Below are 27,076 nucleotides of genomic sequence, written 5' to 3'. Positions count from 1 at the left end.
AAAAGACAAAGAAAGTCACTACATATTAATACAGGGAACAATCCAAGGAAAGGTTATCACCATCATCAATTTATACTCTAAACATTGGAGTACCCAAATATGTTAAGCAAATACTCTCAGACTTACAAAAAAAAATAGACCCAAGTACAATAATGCTAGGAGATTTTATTTTATTTTATTTTTGAGGTCCGGTCGTGGGGCCTGAACTCTGGGCCTGGGCGCTGTCCCTCAGCTCTTCAGCTCAAGGCTAGCGCTCTACCACTTGAGCCACAGCGCCACTTCTGGCTTTTTTGTTTTTGCTTATGTGGTGCTGAGGAATCAAACCCAGGGCCTCATCCATGCAAGGCAAGCACTCTATCACTGAGCCACCTTCCCAGCCCATGCTAGGAGATTTTAATACCCTACTCCCACCAAAGGACAGGTCTACCAACTAGAGGATTAACAAAGAGGCCTCTGGAGTAAATGATACCATATCCCAAATGGACATAACAGACATCTACAGAGTTTTCCACCAACACCACCCAGTAACCCAGTAAATATTCTTCTCAGCAGCCCATGGAGCTTTCTCCAAAATAGATCATATCATACTTCACACAAAGAGTTTAAGCAAATACAAGAGGATAAACCCAATCCCTTGTGTTCTATCTGACCATAGTAGAACCAAGCTAGTTCTCAATAACAAATCATACTGTAGAAATTACTCAAATATGTGGAGATTGAACAGCATACTTCTGAACAATACCTGGATCACAGAGAAAATTAAGGAAGCAATTAAAAAGTTCCTACAATTCAGTGAAAATGAATATACATCACAAAGAAATCTCTGGGACATAGCAAAAGCAAGTCCTGAAGGAAAACAGAGGCAGCTCAAATAAATCACCTCATGGTATAAACTAAAACTTAGAAAAGCAAGAAAAACTGAACCCAAAGTTAGACAAAACGTGATAACCAAAGAGCTGAAATTAATGAGATAGAGATTAAGAAAACTTTAAAAGTAATAAAACAAAAAGCTGTTTTTTTAAAAAAATTAATAAAATTGACAGATCTCTTACAAGATGAACTAAAGAGAGGAGACCCAAATCAATAAGATCAGGAAATATTACAACAAACATCCAAGACATCCAAATGATTGCAACTATTTCTAGAATTTATACTCACTAAAGAAGGAAAACCTAACAGAAATGGATGAATTTCAAGAGAAAAATAAATTGCCCAACTTGAAGCAAGAAGTTATAAATCAACTAAAAAGCCAGTAACATACAATGAGATAGAGGAAGCAATCAGAAATCTTCCAATAAGGAAAGGCCCAGACCCAGACAGATTCACCATGGAATTTCAGAAGACCTTTAAAGAAGAACTAATACTCATACTCTTTAAGCTCTTCCATGAAATAGAAGCAGAGGGAGCAGTCTCAAACTCATTCTATGAAGCCAATATCATAGTCATCCCAAAACCAGGCAAAGATCCAACAAAAAAAGAACTACAGACCAATCTCTGATGAACACAGATGCAAAGCTCCTCAATACAATTTTAGCCAACAGAATTCAGAAACAAATAAAATCATACATTATGATCATGTAAGCTTCATCTCACAGATACAAGGCTGCTTTAACATATGTAGGTCAATAAATGTAATTCATCACATCAACAGAGCCAAGATCAAGACCCACATGATTATCTCTATTGATACAGAAAAGGCTTTTTGACAAGATACAACACCCTTTCATGTTAAAAGCTCTGGAGAAAATAGGAATCGAAGGAACATTCTTTAAAACAATAAAAGCCATATACAACAGACCAAAAGCCAATAGCATACTAAGTGGGGAAAAACTAAAACCAATTCCCCTAAAATCAAGCAACAAGGAAAGAATGCCCATTCTCTTCACTCCTTTTCAATATAGTTCTGAAAGTCTTAGCCAGAGCAATAAGGCAAGAAAAGAACCACAGAAAAGAACCAAGAAAAGGGATCCACATAGGGAAGGAAAAAATTAAACTATCCCTATTTGCATATGACATGATCCTCTACCTGAATGACCAAAAAAACTCTACTCCCAAACTCCTAGAACTAATAAACCACTTTGGTAAAGCAGCAGGATATAAAATTAACCCACAAAAATCAGTTGCCTTTCTATACACTAACAATGTACAAGCAGAAAGGGAAATCAGGAAAACAACCCCATTTGCAATAACCTCAAAAAAAAAAATACCTAGGAATTAACCTAATCAAAGATGTAAAGGACCTATTTAGTGAAAACTACAAAAGTCTAAAGAAAGAAATCAAAGAGGACATCAGGAAATGGAAAGGCCTTTCATATTTATGGATAGGTAGAATCAATATTGTGAAAATGGCCATACTGCCAAAAATGATACACAGAGGTAATGCAATTCCCATCAAAATCCCATGACATTCTTTACTGAACTAGAGAAAAAAATCCAAAAATTCATATGGAACAACAAAAGACCTAGAACAGCCAAAGCAATTCTAGTCAAAAAAACAAAGCAGGAGGCATCACAATACCAGATTTCAAGCTCTCCTATAGAGCCATAGTAAAAAACAAAAGTTTGGTATTGGCACAAAAATAGAGCCAAAGACTAGTGGAATAGATTAGAAGATCCAGAAGTAAAGCCACCTACTTACTGTCAGCTGATATTTGACAGAGGAGCCAGACATACAGTGGAAAAAAACATAGCCTCCTCAACTTTTGATGCTGGGACAACTGGGCAGCCACATGCAGAAAACTAAAGGTGGAATCCCAGCCTGTCACTATACACTAACATCAACTCAAAATGGATTAAAGACCTCAACATCAAACCTGAAACTCTAAAACTTACTGCAAGACAGAGTAGGAGAGACACTAGAACTTATAGGCACAGGCAGGAACTTCCTGAACAGAGTCCCAGGGTCACAACCATTGGAGAGAGACTCAACAAATGGGACTACCTTAAAATAAAAATTAAAATAACATAAAAAGCTAAAGACACATCTACCAAACTAGAAAGACAGCCAACCCATTGGGAAAAGATGTTTACCAGCAACATATCGGTCAAAGGCCTAATATCCATTATATACAGGGAACTCAAGAAACTAATCCCTCCCAAATCTAACAAACCAATCATTGATGGGCAAAGGAGCTAAAGAGAGCCTTTCCAGAAGAACAGATAAAAATGGCAAACACATGAGGAAATGTTCATTATCCCTGGCCATAAAGGAAATGCAAATAGAAACAACCCTGAGATGCCACCTTACCCCAGTTAGAATGGCCTATATCCTAAAGTAAAGTCAGACAATGACAAATGCTGGAGGGGATGCGGAGAAAGAGAAACACTACTGCATTGCTGTGGGAATGTAAACTAATACAACCACTTTGGAAAGTAGTCTGGAGGTTCCTCAGAAAACTAAACATAGATCTCCCCTATGACCCAGCCATACCACTTCTAGGCATCTACCCTGAGCAACAGGAACCAGGATACAAGGGCACACAGGCCCCTCCATGTTCATTGCTGCACTGTTCACAATAGCCAAGATATGGAAACAACCCAAATGCCCCACCACAGATGAATGGATCCAAAAATTGTGGTACCTATATACAATGGAATATTACGCAGCCATTAGAAAGGACAAAATAATAATAAATCATGTTGAGTGAAATAAGCCAAGATCAGAGAGACAAATGGCACATGGTCTCACTGATATGCAGATGTTAAATTCAAAATGCAACAAGATATGACAACGAAAACAAGACTCAAGAAACAAAGGACCTCTTAATTTGTCACATCATTTTTAGATGACTCTTATGTTCTTGACCCCACATATGGTATACATATATGCATATAGATACACACACACACACACATATATGCAATCTGAAGGAAGCTAGTTGGAGGGTACAGAATCAGAGGGAAACAGTGAAAAAAATACAACAGAGGTGCCCATCAGCTGCACTGGACATTGATGAAAGTGAACTAAGCAACTCAAGGGCAGCAATGGAGGGAGGGAATGAGAGAGAAAGAGGGAACTGTAAAGTCTGCACAGGACACCTCCCTACCTCCTGGCTAAGTTTCTGCCAAGTATCTGTTACCTAGGTAACTGGCAGACCTGGAAGCAGTTGCCTTCCCCTCCTGCTAGGTACATCCTGGGCCACCTCTGGTCACATGCCTCCTATCTGACCTCTTAGGAGGGTCCCAGAGCCTGAGGTCACATCCAGATCTAGTGTGGCCACACCTTTCCCCCACCTGGCCACACCTCTTCCTGTCTCTGGCCTAGATAAGTCCTGGCCCAGAAGTGGGTCACCCCCTTTCCTTTTCAGCCATGCTTCTCCACCATGTATGGTGGGGGGGGGACAGTTTGATAAATAAACTTCTTTTCCTGCCTGAATAGTGCTGGTGTTCTCTTCATCAGCTACCTAATGAAACCTACCGATTTAATATGCCTTACACATGGTGCCATGACTCAGATGGGGTTTTTGAGTTGGAAATGTTAGAATTTCCTAACCACCCCTTTTCTGAGAACTGAATTGCCTTGAGACACCACATGAGACTTTTCACCAATACCATTGCTGGCCTTCACATCCAAGTCCACACCACTTCTCCACTCTGGTGAGTGAAACTATTCTCTACAGTTCTCTGTTGCTCAGTCTCTGTCCAGATATGGTGCCACGCCAGAGAAATCCTACAACCTTTAGCCGAAAGGCTGGTCACCTCTGGAGTCAAGGATGCTTGGCTTTGGGGGCTTGGCCATTTCTCTCTAGAGTGCCCTGGGGAAAGTTGGGACACCACTTCTGCCTGGTCAGCTCTCCTTCACTCACCAGACTGATTCTCCTACACATTTAATTGGGTGCTGCGAGTCATGCCTGAACTGTGAAACCCCTCTGAAATGCCTCCTGTGTTCTCTGGAAAGCCAGAGCACCTAATTTTTATGCCACTCTGTTTAAACAGTTTTTGGCACTGCAATGATAAATGGCCGGAAGTCTGTTCACTTTCAAGCTAATTTGCACTCTCTCTGCCAATCATGTCCAATTTTCCCTATCTTTCCCTTTCTCTTTTCTACAACATTTTGGATTGTGCCCTAAAGAGTGCGATGCAGGCTGGGTCCCGGGGACTCCCCTTTAGGTTCCCACTCAGAGGCTAGCCACTGTAGGTTTGAAAATTGTTCAGGTTTTTTTGTGTTTTTTCAGAAATTTGAGTTTACCATCCTGGCCACATGGTGGGTTAAGGGTTTGGTCTCATCTGACCCTTAACCTTCCACCAAGCTTAATACTCCACCCACTTCTGCAGCCTCCCCTGTGAGGTGCCCCTCTTTTGCAGCCTCCCCTGCAATGCCCCCCTCCTCTGGGGCCTCTCCTGCAGGACCCCCTCCCCTGCGGGACCCCTTCTCTGCCTTTGTAGTGGGGGTGGAACCTGAAGCTCCATGTATGCCAGAAGCAATGCACCCACACTGTCAAAATCTTTAGCTCTCTCTAGCATTGACCATGTGGCGGATGTGCCATCTTGGCATCATGGGAGCTCGGCTGCTATTTTGTACCAACTCAGTTTCGCTCTGGCCTCAATTTTTTGTGTGTATGCCTATGTGTGTATGTCTATGTCTGGCTTAAATTGTTGTCTGAGATTCCTGAAGTTTGTTCAGTTTGAATTCATACTTCAGTGCTAGCCAGTCTACATGCAGTCCAGATCCAGTCCATCTCTTCCAGCCTGGAAGACAGGCCACACTCCTGCCTAGACCATCCTGACTACCTCCACCATGGTAAAAGTAAAGTGGAGTCTCACTTGGCTCCATCACATGCTGCTGATTTCCTGGTGAAAGATTGCTTTGGATTTGTAAAAGCTAAGGCTTCTTCTGTAACTTTGGTTAACTTAAGCACTGTTAGGGGTACCAGAAAGAAATCAATACTACATCTATGCTAAAATTCTCTTCACACCTAATGAGTTTTGTCATTGCAGAATATTTGCTGGTCAATTCTTGATAAGGACCAGGTAAACTCCACTTAGTCTATTTGATCTCCTTGTTGCTTTAATTGGAAATGATAAACAGTTTCTGTGACAAAGATTGCAGTTCAAAGCCACTCTGGGCCTAAAAATCCCTAAGACTCCATCTCCCAACTAACCTGCAAAGAACCAGGCTGGAAGCATGCTCAAGACTCTTATTGCTAATTAACCAGCAAACACTGGAAGTTGTACTATAACTCAAAGTGGTAGAGCACTAGCCTTGAGCAGAAGTACTCAGGGACAGCACCCAGGCCTAGAGTTCAAGCCCCAAAACTGTCACCAAAAAATAAAATACTAGAGAGCAAACAAATAGTAAGAGGAAGGGTTTGGGGCAGAAAATTATCTCCTGTGTTCCAGGCTGTCCTGGAGTTAGTGAAAATGTCCCTAGCTACTTCTGACATCTGACAACTAGGTAGGGCATCAGGTAACAAAGACAATAATGTAAATTCCTGTCCAATTAAAAGGTAGACTGGTGTGGACATTAGAGGGGCAGGCTTCTAGCTTCTACTGACCTCCTGGCTCTGGTTAATTTTGAAAGGGCAGGCACAAAGTGGCTGGTGTAACATCATCTCCTCTTACTCCTCTCTATGGTCCCTTGTTCCCCAGACTGGCTGAGTCTAGGTGCTCGTTGCTGGGATGGCTTGTCCCAGTTGGTATTCATGAAGGTTTGAACTCAAGGCCTTGGCACTGTCCCTAAGTACTTTTGCTCAAGGCTAGTGCTCTACCACATTGAGTTATAGTACAACTTCCAGTGTTTGGCTGGTTAGAGATAAGAGTCTTGAGCCATGCTTTCAGCCTAGGTCTTTGCAGGTTAGTTGAGAGATGGAGTCTTAGGCCCAGGGTGGCTTTGAACTGCAATCTTTGTCACAAAAACCTTTTATCATTTCCAATTAAAGCAACAAAGAGATCAAATAGACTAAGTGGAGCTTACCTGGTCCTTATCAAGAATTGACCAACAAATATTCTGCAATGACAAAATTTGTTAGATGTGATGAGAATTTTAGCATAGATATCGTATTGATTTTGACATGATTGGCAGAAAGAGAGTAAAGAGAACCTGAAAGTAAACAAACTTCTGACCATTTACCATTGCTGAGAATGACATAAAAATTAGGTGCTCTGTCTTTCCAGAGAGCACAGGAGGCACTTCAAAGGGGTTTCATGGCTTGGGCATAACTCACAGCACCCCATTAAATGTGTAGGAGAGTCAGTCTGGTGAGTGAAGGAGAGCTGACCAGGCAGAAGTGGTGTCCCGACTTCCCCCAGAGCACTCTAGAGAGAAATGGCCAAGCCCCCAAAACGAAGCATCCTCGGCTCCAGAGGTGACCGGCTATAGGATTTCTCCGGCGTGGCGCCACATCTGGACAGAGACTGAGCAACAGAGAACTGTAGAGAATAGTTTCACTCACCAGAGTGGAAAAGTGGTATGGACTTGGATGTGAAGGCCAGCAATGGTATTGGTGAAAAGTCTCATGTGGTGTCTCAAGGCAATTCAGTTCTCAGAAAAGGGGTGGTTAGGAAATTCTAACATTTCCAACTCAAAAACCCCATCCGAGTCACGGCACCATATGTAAGATATATTAAATAGGTAGGTTTCATTAGGTAGCTGATGAAGAGAACACCACACACTATTCAGGCAGGAAAAGAAGTTTATTTACCAAACTGCTGCCCCCACCATGTATGGTGGAGAAGCATGTCTGAAAAGGAAAGAGCGACCCACCTCTGGGCCAGGACTTTTCTAGGCCAGGAAGAGGTGTGGCCAGGTGGGGGAAAGGTGTGGCCACACTAGATCTGGATGTGACCTCAGGGTCTGGGACCCTCCTAAGATCAGATGGGAGGCATGTGACCAGAGGTGGCCCAGGATGTACCTAGCAGGAGGGGAAGGCAACTGCTTCCAGGTCTGCCAGTTACCTAGGTAACAGATACTGGGCGGAGGGATAGGGAGGTGTCCCTGAGCAGACCTTACAGTTAAAATTTGAATTTGTTTCTATGCGTTCTTGAATTTTTAAATAAAAAATTGGGATTGAGTCATCAGATAGTGCTCTGAGTCTATTTCAAACAGGAATGCACAAGAATAATTTCATAATACATGTAGCATTGCTTCTTAAACATTAATGTTCACAAAATCTCCCAGAGATCTTGTTAGAACAGTTTCTCAGTCAACAGAACAATTTCCAATTTATCTAGTAGTCTAGGGTAGGGAATTATATTTCCAATAAGTTCCTAGGTAATGTTCCCATATCAGTGCTAATTCAGATATTTTTGTTTTCACAGTCAGATTGATTTTACTGGTAGCTTCGATCTTAAGAGTCTCACTAATTGTTTTTATACAGTTCAGAGCTGTTGACTCTAGGCAAAAGGACAGAAGAAACAAACTTGGAGGAGTCACTTTGGAGAGATGGGCTCCCAGGAGACACTGAGGAACATGGTAATATATCACTGGATATTGAGCCATTGCCTCAGGAGCTCTCAGCCATTTTAGCATTGAAGAGGCTTTGGGTTTATCTTCCCTAATGATTTAAATCACTGTGGAAATACTTTTCCAAAGTATGCAGTGATAATCAGTCTCAGACTCTCAGTCCCCCTGCTGCAGGCAGGGATTTCTTCCCATTAATGGAGAGAGAAGTGATTAGAGAAGCCAGGGGGGCAGCTGGCGGTTTTTATTTATTATCTTTATTTATGTTTATTTATCCACTTATTTATTTTTGCTACTACTGGAGTTGGAACTCAGGACCTAGGGCTATTTTTAGTTTAGTTCTGTTTTTTTGCTTAAGGCTGACACTCTGCCACTTGAGCCACAACTCTACTACTGGCTTTTTGGTAGTTAATTGGAGTCTTATCTACTTTCCTGTCTATACTAGTTTCAAACTATAATTCTCACATCTACTTATGACCTCTGGAGAGCGAGACAATCCACTGAGGCACAGACTGTGAAAGGTGGACAAAAGAAGTTTATTTACACCAGAAAAGGGTCATGAGACCATCTTGTCCTGGGCTAGATACCAAGAGCAGCCTCCACCACCAAACCTCCAATAGGGTGTCATCCTGACTCCCCGACCTTTGTTAGTTGGTCTGCAAACCTCCCAACCTCAGACCTCCGAAGCTACAAAGGGAAGGCTGTTCCCTTTCTTCCCTTCCTCCTCCTCTGCAGGCCTCTCCACTCTGCACAGGCCTGCCCTGCTGTGCTCCTGCAGGCGCCTCTCCACAGGCCTCTCTAGAGGAAGGTCCCAAATGGCCTCCAGAGGAGGCCCCGAATGACCCCTCGAGTAGGCCCCAAATGGCTTCCTCAAGAAGCCCTGAATGGCCCCTCAAGGAAGCCCTGAATGATCTCTGAAGGAGGTCCCAAATGGCTTCTCTAAGAGGCCGGGAATGACCTCCCCAAGAAGCCCCAAATGGCCTTTCAGGTCTGCCCTGCTCCGGCAGGCTTTCCCCTTTCCCGCCGCCTCTCCTGCCCTCCTGCTCCTCCCCTTCCTCCCGCTGTCTCCTCAGGACTCTCCGTCTTTCCCTTACCCTCCTCTCCTCCGGACTCCGGTCTCCTCCGGACTCCTCAGGACTCCATGTGTCCTCCGGACTCCTCAGGACTCCATGTGTCCTCCGGACCCCTCAGGACTCCATGTGAACTCCGGACTCCTCTCCTCAGGACTCCATGTGTCCTCCGGACTCCTCAGGACTCCATGTGTCCTCCGGACTCCTCAGGACTCCATGTGTCCTCCGGACCCCTCAGGACTCCATGTGAACTCCGGACTCCTCAGGACTCCATCTGTCCTCCGGACTCCTCTCCTCAGGACTCCATGTGTCCTCCGGACTCCTCTCCTCAGGACTCCATGTGTCCTCCGGACTCCTCAGGACTCCATGTGTCCTCCGGACTCCTCTCCTCAGGACTCCATGTGTCCTCCGGACTCCTCTCCTCAGGACTCCATGTGTCCTCCGGACTCCTCAGGACTCCATCTGTCCTCCGGGCTCCTCTCCTCAGGACTCCATGTGTCCTCCGGACCCCTCAGGACTCCATGTGAACTCCGGACTCCTCAGGACTCCATCTGTCCTCCGGACTCCTCTCCTCAGGACTCCATGTGTCCTCCGGACTCCTCTCCTCAGGACTCCATGTGTCCTCCGGACTCCTCAGGACTCCATGTGTCCTCCGGACTCCTCTCCTCAGGACTCCATGTGTCCTCCGGACTCCTCTCCTCAGGACTCCATGTGTCCTCCGGACTCCTCTCCTCAGGACTCCATGTGTCCTCCGGACCCCTCAGGACTCCATGTGTCCTCCGGGCTCCTCTCCTCAGGACTCCATCTGTCCTCCGGACTCCTCAGGACTCCATGTGTCCTCCGGACTCCTCTCCTCAGGACTCCATGTGTCCTCCGGACTCCTCAGGACTCCATGTGTCCTCCGGACTCCTCAGGACTCCATGTGTCCTCCGGACCCCTCAGGACTCCATGTGAACTCCGGACTCCTCTCCTCAGGACTCCATGTGTCCTCCGGACTCCTCTCCTCAGGACTCCATGTGTCCTCCGGACTCCTCTCCTCAGGACTCCATGTGTCCTCCGGACTCCTCAGGACTCCATCTGTCCTCCGGGCTCCTCTCCTCAGGACTCCATGTGTCCTCCGGACTCCTCAGGACTCCATGTGAACTCCGGACTCCTCTCCTCAGGACTCCATGTGTCCTCCGGACCCCTCAGGACTCCATGTGAACTCCGGACTCCTCAGGACTCCATCTGTCCTCCGGACTCCTCTCCTCAGGACTCCATGTGTCCTCCGGACTCCTCTCCTCAGGACTCCATGTGTCCTCCGGACTCCTCAGGACTCCATGTGTCCTCCGGACTCCTCTCCTCAGGACTCCATGTGTCCTCCGGACTCCTCTCCTCAGGACTCCATGTGTCCTCCGGACTCCTCTCCTCAGGACTCCATGTGTCCTCCGGACCCCTCAGGACTCCATGTGTCCTCCGGGCTCCTCTCCTCAGGACTCCATCTGTCCTCCGGACTCCTCAGGACTCCATGTGTCCTCCGGACTCCTCTCCTCAGGACTCCATGTGTCCTCCGGACTCCTCAGGACTCCATGTGTCCTCCGGACTCCTCAGGACTCCATGTGTCCTCCGGACCCCTCAGGACTCCATGTGAACTCCGGACTCCTCTCCTCAGGACTCCATGTGTCCTCCAGACTCCTCTCCTCAGGACTCCATGTGTCCTCCGGACTCCTCAGGACTCCATGTGTCCTCCGGACTCCTCTCCTCAGGACTCCATGTGTCCTCCGGACTCCTCTCCTCAGGACTCCATGTGTCCTCCGGGCTCCTCTCCTCAGGACTCCATGTGTCCTCCGGACCCCTCAGGACTCCATGTGTCCTCCGGGCTCCTCTCCTCAGGACTCCATCTGTCCTCCGGACTCCTCAGGACTCCATGTGTCCTCCGGACTCCTCTCCTCAGGACTCCATGTGTCCTCCGGACTCCTCAGGACTCCATGTGTCCTCCGGACTCCTCAGGACTCCATGTGTCCTCCGGGCTCCTCTCCTCAGGACTCCATGTGTCCTCCGGGCTCCTCTCCTCAGGACTCCATGTGTCCTCCGGACCCCTCAGGACTCCATGTGTCCTCCGGACTCCTCTCCTCAGGACTCCATGTGTCCTCCGGGCTCCTCTCCTCAGGACTCCATGTGTCCTCCGGGCTCCTCTCCTCAGGACTCCATGTGTCCTCCGGACCCCTCAGGACTCCATGTGTCCTCCGGACTCCTCTCCTCAGGACTCCATGTGTCCTCCGGACTCCTCAGGACTCCATCTGTCCTCCGGGCTCCTCTCCTCAGGACTCCATGTGTCCTCCGGACTCCTCAGGACTCCATGTGTCCTCCGGACTCCTCAGGACTCCATATGTCCTCCGGACCCCTCAGGACTCCATGTGAACTCCGGACTCCTCTCCTCAGGACTCCATGTGTCCTCCGGACTCCTCAGGACTCCATGTGTCCTCCGGACTCCTCTCCTCAGGACTCCATGTGTCCTCCGGACTCCTCAGGACTCCATGTGTCCTCCGGACTCCTCTCCTCAGGACTCCATGTGTCCTCCGGACTCCTCTCCTCAGGACTCCATGTGTCCTCCGGGCTCCTCTCCTCAGGACTCCATGTGTCCTCCGGACCCCTCAGGACTCCATGTGTCCTCCGGACTCCTCTCCTCAGGACTCCATCTGTCCTCCGGACTCCTCAGGACTCCATGTGTCCTCCGGACTCCTCTCCTCAGGACTCCATGTGTCCTCCGGACTCCTCAGGACTCCATGTGTCCTCCGGACTCCTCAGGACTCCATGTGTCCTCCGGGCTCCTCTCCTCAGGACTCCATGTGTCCTCCGGGCTCCTCTCCTCAGGACTCCATGTGTCCTCCGGACCCCTCAGGACTCCATGTGTCCTCCGGACTCCTCTCCTCAGGACTCCATGTGTCCTCCGGGCTCCTCTCCTCAGGACTCCATGTGTCCTCCGGACTCCTCAGGACTCCATGTGAACTCCGGACTCCTCTCCTCAGGACTCCATGTGTCCTCCGGACTCCTCAGGACTCCATCTGTCCTCCGGGCTCCTCTCCTCAGGACTCCATGTGTCCTCCGGACTCCTCAGGACTCCATGTGTCCTCCGGACTCCTCTCCTCAGGACTCCATGTGTCCTCCGGACTCCTCTCCTCAAGACTCCATGTGTCCTCCGGACTCCTCTCCTCAGGACTCCATGTGTCCTCCGGACTCCTCTCCTCAGGACTCCATGTGTCCTCCGGACTCCTCTCCTCAGGACTCCATGTGTCCTCTGGACTCCTCTCCTCAGGACTCCATGTGTCCTCTGGACTCCTCTCCTCAGGACTCCATGTGTCCTCCGGACTCCTCAGGACTCCATGTGTCCTCCGGACTCCTCTCCTCAGGACTCCATGTGAACTCCGGGCTCCTCTCCTCAGGACTCCATCTGTCCTCCGGACTCCTCTCCTCAGGACTCCATCTGTCCTCCGGACTCCTCAGGACTCCATGTGTCCTCCGGGCTCCTCTCCTCAGGACTCCATGTGTCCTCCGGACTCCTCAGGACTCCATCTGTCCTCCGGGCTCCTCTCCTCAGGACTCCATGTGTCCTCCGGACTCCTCAGGACTCCATGTGAACTCCGGACTCCTCTCCTCAGGACTCCATGTGTCCTCCGGACCCCTCAGGACTCCATGTGAACTCCGGACTCCTCTCCTCAGGACTCCATGTGTCCTCCGGACTCCTCAGGACTCCATGTGTCCTCCGGACTCCTCTCCTCAGGACTCCATGTGTCCTCCGGACTCCTCAGGACTCCATGTGTCCTCCGGACTCCTCTCCTCAGGACTCCATGTGTCCTCCGGACTCCTCTCCTCAGGACTCCATGTGTCCTCCGGGCTCCTCTCCTCAGGACTCCATGTGTCCTCCGGACCCCTCAGGACTCCATGTGTCCTCCGGGCTCCTCTCCTCAGGACTCCATCTGTCCTCCGGACTCCTCAGGACTCCATGTGTCCTCCGGACTCCTCTCCTCAGGACTCCATGTGTCCTCCGGACTCCTCAGGACTCCATGTGTCCTCCGGACTCCTCAGGACTCCATGTGTCCTCCGGGCTCCTCTCCTCAGGACTCCATGTGTCCTCCGGGCTCCTCTCCTCAGGACTCCATGTGTCCTCCGGACCCCTCAGGACTCCATGTGTCCTCCGGGCTCCTCTCCTCAGGACTCCATCTGTCCTCCGGACTCCTCAGGACTCCATGTGTCCTCCGGACTCCTCTCCTCAGGACTCCATGTGTCCTCCGGACTCCTCAGGACTCCATGTGTCCTCCGGACTCCTCAGGACTCCATGTGTCCTCCGGGCTCCTCTCCTCAGGACTCCATGTGTCCTCCGGGCTCCTCTCCTCAGGACTCCATGTGTCCTCCGGACCCCTCAGGACTCCATGTGTCCTCCGGACTCCTCTCCTCAGGACTCCATGTGTCCTCCGGGCTCCTCTCCTCAGGACTCCATGTGTCCTCCGGGCTCCTCTCCTCAGGACTCCATGTGTCCTCCGGACCCCTCAGGACTCCATGTGTCCTCCGGACTCCTCTCCTCAGGACTCCATGTGTCCTCCGGACTCCTCAGGACTCCATCTGTCCTCCGGGCTCCTCTCCTCAGGACTCCATGTGTCCTCCGGACTCCTCAGGACTCCATGTGTCCTCCGGACTCCTCTCCTCAGGACTCCATGTGTCCTCCGGACTCCTCTCCTCAGGACTCCATGTGTCCTCCGGGCTCCTCTCCTCAGGACTCCATGTGTCCTCCGGACCCCTCAGGACTCCATGTGTCCTCCGGGCTCCTCTCCTCAGGACTCCATCTGTCCTCCGGACTCCTCAGGACTCCATGTGTCCTCCGGACTCCTCTCCTCAGGACTCCATGTGTCCTCCGGACTCCTCAGGACTCCATGTGTCCTCCGGACTCCTCAGGACTCCATGTGTCCTCCGGACCCCTCAGGACTCCATGTGAACTCCGGACTCCTCTCCTCAGGACTCCATGTGTCCTCCGGACTCCTCAGGACTCCATGTGTCCTCCGGACTCCTCTCCTCAGGACTCCATGTGTCCTCCGGACTCCTCAGGACTCCATGTGTCCTCCGGACTCCTCTCCTCAGGACTCCATGTGTCCTCCGGACTCCTCTCCTCAGGACTCCATGTGTCCTCCGGGCTCCTCTCCTCAGGACTCCATGTGTCCTCCGGACCCCTCAGGACTCCATGTGTCCTCCGGGCTCCTCTCCTCAGGACTCCATCTGTCCTCCGGACTCCTCAGGACTCCATGTGTCCTCCGGACTCCTCTCCTCAGGACTCCATGTGTCCTCCGGACTCCTCAGGACTCCATGTGTCCTCCGGACTCCTCAGGACTCCATGTGTCCTCCGGGCTCCTCTCCTCAGGACTCCATGTGTCCTCCGGGCTCCTCTCCTTAGGACTCCATGTGTCCTCCGGACCCCTCAGGACTCCATGTGTCCTCCGGACTCCTCTCCTCAGGACTCCATGTGTCCTCCGGGCTCCTCTCCTCAGGACTCCATGTGTCCTCCGGGCTCCTCTCCTCAGGACTCCATGTGTCCTCCGGACTCCTCAGGACTCCATGTGAACTCCGGACTCCTCTCCTCAGGACTCCATGTGTCCTCCGGACTCCTCAGGACTCCATCTGTCCTCCGGGCTCCTCTACTCAGGACTCCATGTGTCCTCCGGACTCCTCAGGACTCCATGTGTCCTCCGGACTCCTCTCCTCAGGACTCCATGTGTCCTCCGGACTCCTCTCCTCAAGACTCCATGTGTCCTCCGGACTCCTCTCCTCAGGACTCCATGTGTCCTCCGGACTCCTCTCCTCAGGACTCCATGTGTCCTCCGGACTCCTCTCCTCAGGACTCCATGTGTCCTCCGGACTCCTCTCCTCAGGACTCCATGTGTCCTCTGGACTCCTCTCCTCAGGACTCCATGTGTCCTCCGGACTCCTCAGGACTCCATGTGTCCTCCGGACTCCTCTCCTCAGGACTCCATGTGAACTCCGGGCTCCTCTCCTCAGGACTCCATCTGTCCTCCGGACTCCTCTCCTCAGGACTCCATCTGTCCTCCGGACTCCTCAGGACTCCATGTGTCCTCCGGGCTCCTCTCCTCAGGACTCCATGTGTCCTCCGGACTCCTCAGGACTCCATCTGTCCTCCGGGCTCCTCTCCTCAGGACTCCATGTGTCCTCCGGACTCCTCAGGACTCCATGTGAACTCCGGACTCCTCTCCTCAGGACTCCATGTGTCCTCCGGACTCCTCAGGACTCCATCTGTCCTCCGGGCTCCTCTCCTCAGGACTCCATGTGTCCTCCGGACTACTCAGGACTCCATGTGTCCTCCGGACTCCTCTCCTCAGGACTCCATGTGTCCTCCGGACTCCTCTCCTCAGGACTCCATGTGTCCTCCGGACTCCTCTCCTCAGGACTCCATGTGTCCTCCGGACTCCTCTCCTCAGGACTCCATGTGTCCTCCGGACTCCTCTCCTCAGGACTCCATGTGTCCTCCGGACTCCTCAGGACTCCATGTGTCCTCCGGACTCCTCTCCTCAGGACTCCATGTGAACTCCGGGCTCCTCTCCTCAGGACTCCATCTGTCCTCCGGACTCCTCTCCTCAGGACTCCATCTGTCCTCCGGACTCCTCAGGACTCCATGTGTCCTCCGGGCTCCTCTCCTCAGGACTCCATGTGTCCTCCGGACTCCTCAGGACTCCATGTGTCCTCCGGACTCCTCTCCTCAGGACTCCATGTGTCCTCCGGACTCCTCTCCTCAGGACTCCATGTGTCCTCCGGACTCCTCTCCTCAGGACTCCATGTGAACTCCGGGCTCCTCTCCTCAGGACTCCATCTGTCCTCCGGACTCCTCTCCTCAGGACTCCATCTGTCCTCCGGGCTCCTCAGGACTCCATGTGTCCTCCGGGCTCCTCTCCTCAGGACTCCATGTGTCCTCCGGACTCCTCAGGACTCCATCTGTCCTCCGGGCTCCTCTCCTCAGGACTCCATGTGTCCTCCGGACTCCTCAGGACTCCATGTGTCCTCCGGACTCCTCTCCTCAGGACTCCATGTGTCCTCCGGACTCCTCAGGACTCCATGTGTCCTCCGGACTCCTCAGGACTCCATGTGTCCTCCGGACTCCTCTCCTCAGGACTCCATGTGTCCTCCAGACTCCTCTCCTCAGGACTCCATGTGTCCTCTGGACTCCTCTCCTCAGGACTCCATGTGTCCTCCGGACTCCTCTCCTCAGGACTCCATGTGTCCTCCGGACTCCATGTGTCCTCCGGACCCCTCAGGACTCCATGTGTCCTCTGGACTCCATGTGTCCTCCGGACTCCTCTCCTCAGGACTCCATGTGTCCTCCGGGCTCCTCTCCTCAGGACTCCATCTGTCCTCCGGACTCCTCAGGACTCCATGTGTCCTCCGGACTCCTCAGGACTCCATCTGTCCTCCGGACTCCTCAGGACTCCATCTGTCCTCCGGACCCCTCAGGACTCCATGTGAACTCCGGACTCCTCTCCTCAGGACTCCATGTGTCCTCCGGACTCCTCTCCTCAGGACTCCATGTGAACTCCGGGCTCCTCTCCTCAGGACTCCATCTGTCCTCCGGACTCCTCTCCTCAGGACTCCATCTGTCCTCCGGGCTCCTCAGGACTCCATGTGTCCTCCGGGCTCCTCTCCTCAGGACTCCATGTGTCCTCCGGACTCCTCAGGACTCCATCTGTCCTCCGGGCTCCTCTCCTCAGGACTCCATGTGTCCTCCGGACTCCTCAGGACTCCATGTGTCCTCCGGACTCCTCTCCTCAGGACTCCATGTGTCCTCTGGACTCCTCTCCTCAGGACTCCATGTGTCCTCCGGACTCCTCAGGACTCCATGTGTCCTCCGGACTCCTCTCCTCAGGACTCCATGTGTCCTCCAGACTCCTCTCCTCAGGACTCCATGTGTCCTCTGGACTCCTCTCCTCAGGACTCCATGTGTCCTCCGGACTCCTCTCCTCAGGACTCCATGTGTCCTCCGGACTCCTCTCCTCAGGACTCCATGTGTCCTCCAGACTCCTCTCCTCAGGACTCCATGTGTCCTCTGGACTCCTCTCCTCAGGACTCCATGTGTCCTCCGGACTCCTCTCCTCAGGACTCCATGTGTCCTCCGGACTCCTCTCCTCAGGACTCCATGTGTCCTCCGGACTCCTCTCCTCAGGACTCCATGTGTCCTCCGGACTCCTCTCCTCAGGACTCCATGTGTCCTCCGGACTCCTCTCCTCAGGACTCCATGTGTCCTCCGGACTCCTCTCCTCAGGACTCCATGTGTCCTCCGGACTCCTCTCCTCAGGACTCCATGTGTCCTCCGGACTCCATGTGTCCTCCGGACCCCTCAGGACTCCATGTGTCCTCTGGACTCCATGTGTCCTCCGGACTCCTCTCCTCAGGACTCCATGTGTCCTCCGGGCTCCTCTCCTCAGGACTCCATCTGTCCTCCGGACTCCTCAGGACTCCATGTGTCCTCCGGACTCCTCAGGACTCCATCTGTCCTCCGGACTCCTCAGGACTCCATCTGTCCTCCGGACCCCTCAGGACTCCATGTGAACTCCGGACTCCTCTCCTCAGGACTCCATGTGTCCTCAGGACTCCATGTGAACTCCGGACTCCTCGCTCCTCCCTCCCTCCCGTCTGTTTTCCCCTAACCTCCCTCTCACCTCTCCTCCGGCCATTGGTTTTCCACCTACTCCTCCTCACTGCCCCTCCAGCCTCCGGTTTTTCTCCTACTCCCTCCTCTCCCCGCCACCTCGGAACACACAGCCTATGTATACCCAGATAAGCTGTGCCCTTCCCCACTAACGGTTTCAAACCACCATTCATGCTCCTCCTCCGCCAAGCTGCCCCCTCTCCAATCCCCACAGGCAGCTCACCATGTGGGGCTCGACACCCCGCCCCCTCCAATAGCACACCCCGCCCCCTTTTGGCAGTGCGTCCCGCCCCTTTCCGCGGCATGGCACGCCCCTCCGGCGGTGGAGCGGTGACCTCAGCCTCTCCCAGCCCTGCTCTGTACCGTGGCCTGGTCTGTGGAGCGGTGAGGCTCGCCTCTTGATGCCCCGCCCCCTCCAGCAGGCCGGGCCAAGGGACCATGCTGACCATTGGGCCCCACTGATTATTGGGGCCCCACGGGGTGTTACATCTCAACCTCCTGAGTAGCTGGGATTGAGCCAATGGTGCCTGACTTGATTTAATGATAGATAAGTGTGTGTGGAATCCAGCCTAGGGTGTTACCAGCTTTGGTAGTGATTTATAGTGACTGACTCAGCTAATGCTACAGGTGAGTGTCATAATCTCTCCTTGGAAACACAACAGTGGCTCCTGGGTCACAAGTCTGAGAATCTGTTCCTGAGACCCACAGGAGAAAATAGAATTATCATTAAACTTCAAGGATCACGCTGAGACTGCTTTGATGTGGGCTGTCCACGCTTGCAGAGTCTCTTTCCCTAATCTGTACTGTAAATCAAGAAAGGACCATCATCCAGGTCATGGTTAGGGCATTCTCAAGGGCTCAGCTTCCTTAGATAGAGTTTTATGTCTGTGAGACATTTTTTCTCTACAAATAAAGCTTCATTAGAATGTATCCAGGCTTGTTTGGCGACACATTCCTTACCTGTGACAATTTTCACATTATGATGATAGAGTTGAATGACCGTATATAACCAAAGCCAAACCATGAGGCTTTTTAATGTCTCCCACACTATTAGAAGAAGGTTTCTCATGCAAATCAACCATCCTCTATTCCCCTCTAGTGTGCACCCTCTCTCCCTGGGAGAGAGATTGAAACAAGTGGGTGCTGATACCTCACATGGATAAATGACTAGAATCAAGCTACTGAGTGAAATGAGGATCAAGGTCTCACTATACCCACACCCCTACAACCTATTAGTAAACTATAGGTCCTAACTTTGGAAAGCTTTAGGGATGAATGATGAGCTAAATTAAACTTCCTATTCCATCAATCTGGCCTTTCTGAAACATACCTATGAATATTTTCTTCCTTCCTTGGGTAAAATTATTTCTTATCTTTTTGCATACCTAGCAGGTTTTCCTTACTCCACCTTTATGGGGACATCATAAGAGGTGTATGTGGCATTTCAAGGGACAGGGGCCTCCCACTGACATCCTGGAAATGTCTCCAGTGACAGTATGGGATGATGGGGATGATGTGAGGCTGTGAAAAGTGAGGAGCCTCAGTAAAACTGGACTCTGAGGAGAGATGTAATAAAATTACATTGCAAGGGCTGGGAAGGTGGCTCAGTGGTAGAGCGCTTGCCTTGCATGCCTGAGACCCTGGGTTCGATTCCTCAGCACCACATAAGCAGAAAAAAAAATTTTTTAAGCCGGAAGTGGCGCTGTGGCTCAAGTGGTAGAGTACTAGCCTTGAGCTGAAGAGCTGAGGGACAACGTTCAGGCCCAGAGTTCAGGCCCCACGACTGGACCCAAAAAAAGAATTACATTTCAATCAATTGTGAATTTCCTCCCAACTTAATATATAGGTAACAATAAAATGTTTCTTGTAATCAGAAATAACATTGTATGACCAAGTTAGTGGAATACCAAAAAGCATACTAAGGCATCTTTTGGCTATTTACTTGCTTTTCTTATCTTTAAGTAGTTGTGCAAAGGGATTCCAGTTCATCATATCAGCTTGGAAATGCAATGTATGTTGATCAATATCAGCCCTTTTATCATTCTCACTCCCATCCTTTGGCTTAATAAACTTTTATGGAGCATAAGGCTTGGACAGTGGACAGGGAATCTGGGAGGTAAGAAGACCAGAACCCTGGGAAAAGGAAGGGTTTTACATACTGAAAGAATGACAGCCCAGTGGCTCACACTGTAACCCTAGTTACTCAGGAAGCTGAGATCTGAGGACTCTGTGATTCAAAGCCAGCCCAGGCAGGAAAGTTTGTGAGATTCTTATCTCCAATTAACTACCCCAAAGCTAAAAATGAATTTGGTGCTCAAATGGTAGAGTACTAGCCTTGTACAAATAAAACAGGGAAAGCACCTGGGCCCTGAATTCAAGCCCCGGGATTGGCATATTTTAAAGTATTATATATTTATGTCCAAAATATTTACCCCTCAAAGGATGTTCTTGGGGAAATATTTTTTCTCATTTACTTAGTAAGTAATCTATCATTTAATTATTAAACAATGATAGAAAAGTTCATCACTGAAGTTAGACTTTGAGAGACAAATAACATCATAATAACATGTGAGACAGAATATGTACTCTGATAGTATTTTGGGGGAAAGTTAGGTTTTTCTCAAATGAATTCCTAGTAGAGATATAGCTCACATGGTTGAAAATCAGCCTTGAGCAAAAAAGCTAAGCAAGAGCATGAAGTCTTGAGTTCAAACCCCAGTAACTATTACACATTTAAAAAGTAAACAAAAACATAAAAAGAATTCCTGCTAATGCAATTTTTTATCTAAGGAACAAAGTTTATTTGTTCTAGAAACAGGTGATGGTTCAGAAATGGTACAGCAAATAGGATGGTATTTCAAATCAAGTATATGAACTCTGGTTTCTAATGTTTGATGTATTCCTCTTCAATGTAAAATTCGTACTGTTGACTATGCTTGGGCTGTGGCATGCCCTTTCATGTTTAGTTGTTTTTTAAATATGCTTCTTCCCATAATGCTGTGAATACCTCCTCAAACACTTTTTCCCGTTATGCCCTGATCAACCAATGTAAAGAACCCAAGTGGCACATGATCAAGCCATCAGGCAATCAATGTAAAGCCCAAGGGGGGAGATATGGAAGAAGTCCTGTATAAAACCTGTCTTGTGAGAGGCCTCCATTGGGCTCTTTGAGGTCCCTCTCCTGAAAGTCTTCCTGCTTTACTTGCTTTTACTTTCAAGCAAACTTGCTGTCTTTAAAAAAAAAAAAAGCATTATAATGTGGGGGTTTAAAATTCTGTTTCTGAAATAACATATAACACATAATAATATATAATATTTATAATAACCTCTTTCAAGTGATATCCTTGTACTTGCATAAATATTTAGCAGCTCTTGGACCCCACAGTATGGATTGTGATTCACTCTGAAAGTTCTGTGACATACTGTCACTATGGTGATATGATTATACATATTTTCTCTGTTACTGAATGCCACTATCTGTGCTATTTTCAAAGCTCACACATAGCAGAGAGTTTTCATAGCACATTGCTTTCATTCCAATAGTTTCATGATGGGGAACTTGTGGTTCTGTACAAAAGGTATGTTAATATTATCCATTAATGCTGTCTTTTCAAATATTTCTCAAAATATTTTATTTGAAAATATTTCAGTTATTGTATATTGTATAGATAGTTATGTTAGGTTTTTTTTTTTCTTTTGTTGGTCATGGGGCTTGAACTCTGGGCCTGGGCTCTGTCCCTGAGCTCTTCAGCTCAAGGCTAGTGTTCTGCCACTTGAGCCACAGCACTACTTCTGGTTTTCTGGTGGTTAATTGAACTGCGATCCTCAGATCTCAGCCTCCTGAGTAGCTAGGATTATAGGCATGAGCCACCAGTGCCAGGCTTATGTTAGGTTTTATAGTTATACTTATAGTCAGGTTTTATCATTTTATTTTATTTTTTAATTCATTTGGATTTTCGTGTGTGTGTGTGTGTGTGTGTGTGTGTGCGTGCTAGTACTTGGGTTTGAACTCAGGGTCACTCTCTTTTGACTTTTTCACTCAAAGGTAGCACTCTACTTTGAGCTATACTTCCAGTTCTGTCTTTATGCTGGTTAATTGGAAATAAAAGTCTCACCAACTTGACTGCCTATTTTGGCTTTGAACTATGATCCTTAGATCTAAGCCTCTGAGTAGATAGCCACCAGCACCTAGCTCATTTTAATTTTCTGTTAAAAGCTTTGCCTTTACATTTTTTCCTCAATCATATATATATGTATATATGTGTAATATGTATTTCTTTACACATATATTCCTTTCCCCTTATATTTTTCCTTAATCATATACATATTTCTAATACACATTATATAAGGAATATATATGATAATGTATGATATATAATCACATATCTATGATATACAATATATATTGCGACGGACCAGCTTGGCCGGAGCACTGGGACCAATGGGACAGGGATCTCGGGATAGGTGGGCAAGGAGTCAGCAAAGTGACAGACACAGACTCAAAAGAGTTGCATCTGAGTGTATCTTTATTAAGAAGAATTAACATTTTTATACAGTGTGTAATTGTGACATAGATTCTTTGTTTATTTAAGCACATAATCAATTTTTAAGAAAAGCAATTACATGAAAATTGATGACTATCCCACCAACTGTTTAAGCTAAGTGGTGCAAAACAAGTCTAGCATATAGTTTAATAGAATGCGTCATCTATTCAGCCTTTTTATGTTTAATAATTAACAAACCTAAGACAGGGCTGTACTTATATTGTACTCTTTTTATTTTTTCCATATATTTTCAAGTCCCTTTGAAACCATCCTAAAAACCACTTCCAGGTCAGGCATTCTCTGTTTTCTATAATTTTAATCCCAATATTTGTTTACATAAATTTCTAATTGTTATTTTAAACTATCTTATTGTTGTTTTGATAATAAACACCATAATGGTCTAGATCTACCTAATCTTTGCATAAATCTAATGAGTTCCAAAATACCCTTTATTCTTTTACATTAATCCACCTATTTTTATCTTTATAAGCTCCTTTATAAGGCAATGGTTCCTCGGTCAGTTCAGGAAATGTGATGTCACTAACTTTATATTTTGTGGGAAACCACCATTTATTCCCTATAACATAAGCTGGACTAAACTTAGTCATAACTGTTGGGAGAATATTTCTTTTCCTTTTATTATCAGGGTCCCTTTTTCTAGAACTTGCTGAGCTTCTGGGATAACTCCTTCTAGCTTAGTTTACATTAATTCTGACTGTTGTAACATATCTGGAAATTTTAAGTTTCTATATTTACTATGAGTGTGCCACAAAACTGCTTGTGAAGTTGTACGAGTTTCTGGAGGCAGTGTCACATCAGATGATAGATTGATTGGGGCATTGCCCACATTTAATCTTTGGTCCTAGTCTTTATTATTCAGAGAAGCCGTCTCTATTGGACTGGAAAGAAACAACATGCTCTGTTCGCGGATCAATAGAAAAATAGCCAAAACAAAAATAAAGGCAATGAATGTACAGCCAAGAAGACTATAGTAAGAATAAAGGTAGAGGCTATAAAGATGCAGTCAAGTGTATGGGAAGCCTTGAACCAACACCCCCTTCCTGCAGCCATACTTCCTTGAAGCTCTTTGTCTAACGCGATCTCTCTCACAGACTCTGCAGGAGATGGCGTGGCAATATATGATATATAATCACATATATTACATATAGGAATCTGTGTGTGCACATTTAAAATATCCCTAAAGAGATATTCCCTGGGATAAATAATATAGGTTTCTTTTGTGTATATGTGTACCAGGACACTCTTCCTTAGCTTTTGCATTCAAGGTGGTACTTTATTTTTTATTTTTTTGGGGGAGGGTCCAGTCATGGGGCCTAAATTCTGGGCCTGGGCGCTGTCCCTCAGCTCTTCAGCTCAAGGCTAGCACTCTACCACTTGAGCCACAGCGCCACTTCCAGCTTTTTTCTTTTTTCTTATGTGGTGCTGAGGAATCGAACCCAGGGCCTCATGCATGCAAGGCAAGTGCTCTACCACTGAGCCATCTTCCCAGCCCCCAAGGTGATGCTTTATTACTTGAGCTGCAGTCTACTTTTTGCTGGTTATTGAAAATGAGAGTATGGCAGATTTTCCTGCCCAGGCTGTCTTCAAACTACAGTCCTCAGACCTCAGCCACCCAAGTTTCTAGGATTACAGATGTGACCACCAGCAATCAGCTATAATACAGATTTCTGTATTATAAGTTAAGTTCTGCTTTATTGAAATTTTTAGTTTCGGACATTGGAATGGATCTAGATTGGTGATATTTTAAGGCATTTCACATGATAAACTGGCTACTCCTCACACCCCCTTAAACAGGCTTAAGTCTAGGGTGCACAGTTACTGTGGTTACTAGTCCCCAAGACAGTGTGGAACACAGACACATTTCACTAATTCATCAAACACCAGCCACTTTGCCTGTCAATTCACACTGAGGGCCTTTCCAGGGTTGGCCAAGTAAAGGGAAGTTTATTGATTACACAGCCATCACAGGGCAGTAAGCTTAGAAGGACCTGGCATCTGGGTCATGTTTGAAGACAGTAAGTCACTGGCCTCTGGGTGGTCACTGGATCATCAGAAGCACTCATTTCAAGGTGAAGATGGTGGTGGAGGAAGTCCACACATTGACCTTTTCAAGCTCCTCAGGGGACTTCGTCTGGAGGAAACAGTCATATTTTGGTTCAGAGACTGAAAGATACAGGAAAATGTGGTTTAAAATAAAGCAACCTGGCTAGGTATGGGTGGCTCATGTCTATAATCCTAGCCACTCCAGAGGCTGAGATATGAGGATTGCAGTTTGAAGACAGCCTAGGCAGAAGAGTTTGTGAGGCTCTTATCTCCAATTACCAAAAAACGGAGTGGAGCTATGGCTCAAGTGGGAGAATGCTAGTCTTGAGCTAAAAAGCTCAAGGACAGTTTCCAGGCCCTAATGGGGGGGAGGAGAGACAGAGAGAGAGAGAGAGAGAGAGAGAGAGAGAGAGAGAGAGAGAGAGAGAGAGATGCTGCCCTTATCTGCAGCTTCTCCAGAGAATTTACTTTTCCTTCCTGTGACCCATCACATGACAGTTGCTTAGATTGGGAGAAAAGAAGGAACTGATCTCAGGGTGGTCACTGAATCATCAGAAGTGCTCACAATGAAACAGTATGAAAACGGTGGCAGAGGAAACACATACATTTAAACAAAAAAATAAACGAGAAAAAAAAAAGAAGGAAGAGTCAACATCCATTCCATGCTGTCCTGGAGCCATCAAAACACCCTCTCTAGATTCAACTCCTCCGGTCTAGCTCTTTTATCTGGCATTTAGTCAACATCACTGAGGACTTTGGAACTGCTAATCTTCTTTCTTAAGCCTTTACCTTCATGTAGTTATTTTTAGACTAACAATATATAGATATAGGCACATTAAATTTCTAGCATCACAGTACAAAGAATTAAGAAAAGAGTAATTACATGGCCTCACCTGGGTCTGTGTGTCCCTGAGTGGGATTTGGGGCCAGGCTATCAGGCACCAGCACCTATACTCTGTTACAGTGTCCTCTGACTTTTTATATTTTCTTATCTATATGTTATCTGTCCATGATACACACAATGCATGTATTAAGTTCACAGGTAAAGTGCCCCATGATCTTCCTGAAGCCCTACTCTGACTGAGATAACTCTGCTTGAAAACCAGCAAACAGGGCCAAAAGCTCCAAATTATTTATTTTCCTTTGAATATCAGCCATTAAGCTGATATATCTCTTTTTAAAAATTTTTTTTTGGGGGGGGAATCTGGTCGTGGGGCCTGAACTATGGGCCTGGGCGCTGTCCCTCAGCTCTTCAGCTCAAGGCCTAGCGCTCTACCACTTGAGCCACAGCACCACTTCTGCCTTTTTTTTTCTGCTTATGGGGTGCTGAGGAATCGAACCCAGGGCCTCATGCATGCAAGGCAAGTGCTCTACCACTGAGCCACCTTCCTAGCCCTCTTTTTTTTTTATTATCTTAAAGTAGTTGTACAAAGAAATCAATTCAACACGTCAGTTTATAAGTTCATGCACCTTGATGAATGTCACCCCTTTCATTGTACTCCCCCATCTCTCATCCCCATCTATCTCCACATAATGCTAATCTTTTGCAAATACATTTTCCAGTTTCTTCTCTGATGAAATATTTCCGAAGAAATTCTAGCAAACACTCTCCAGGGAACAGAAAGATTCTAGTCCTTCCTTTACACCAGAAGTTAACAGTATGTGATACAACTGAAGGTACTGTGGAAATTCAGTTATTAAATTGTATCAGGAACAATCATTGTAGATAATCATATGTGCTAATATGTAAGAGAAAACTGAAGAGTTTCAACAGGTGTGTGTGTGTGTGTGTGTGTGTGTGTGTGTGTGTGTGTGTGTGTGTGTGTGTGTGTGTGTGTGTGTGTGTGTGTGTGTGTGTGTGTGTGTGTGTGTGTGTGTGTGTGTGTACTCATCCTGGGGATTGATTTCAGGGCCTAGGCGCTGTCCCTGAACCTGAACGTTTTTTCTTTTTTCTTTTTGTCAGTCCTGGGGCCCGAAATCTGGGCCTGGGCACTGTCCCTCAGCTCTTCAGCTTAAGGCTAGCACTCTACCACTTGAGCCACAGCGCCACTTCTGGCTTTTTCTGCTTATGTGGTGCTGAGGAATGAAACCCAGGGTCTCATGCATGCAAGGCAAGCACTCAATCACTGAACCACCTTCCCAGCCAATGTCTATGGCCATACCACCTTGAATGGGCCCAATCTTGTCTGAACTTTTTTTTCTCAAGGCTAGTGATCTACCATTGGAGCAGTTTCACTTTCAGCTTTTTGGTGGTTAATTAGGGATAAGAGTCTCATGGCTTGGCTTTGAACTGTGATCCTCAGATCTCAGCTTCCTGAGT

General features: G+C 48.1%; 1 protein-coding gene across 2 annotated transcripts in view; it reads left to right on the top strand.

Annotated features, from left to right (window-relative positions):
• Znf280b (zinc finger protein 280B) overlaps positions 1-27,076 on the top strand; it is an 80,485-nt gene that overhangs the window by 32,320 nt on the left and 21,089 nt on the right. The window contains exons 1-2 of one of the 2 annotated variants that reach the window (XM_042666341.1): positions 21,694-21,726; positions 26,320-26,433. The exons of the other annotated variant lie outside the window; for it this stretch is intronic. Of the exons in view, the coding sequence (XP_042522275.1) occupies positions 21,696-21,726; positions 26,320-26,433 (145 nt within the window). The 5' untranslated portion in view covers positions 21,694-21,695. Of the gene's footprint in view, positions 1-21,693; positions 21,727-26,319; positions 26,434-27,076 lie in introns of those variants that run through there. 2 annotated transcript variants of the gene reach the window in all.

Source organism: Dipodomys spectabilis, unplaced genomic scaffold (assembly GCF_019054845.1).
Source record: "Dipodomys spectabilis isolate Male_0828 unplaced genomic scaffold, ASM1905484v1 ptg000363l, whole genome shotgun sequence".
NCBI lineage: Eukaryota > Metazoa > Chordata > Mammalia > Rodentia > Heteromyidae > Dipodomys > Dipodomys spectabilis.
This window is presented reverse-complemented; position numbering and strand designations above follow the sequence as displayed.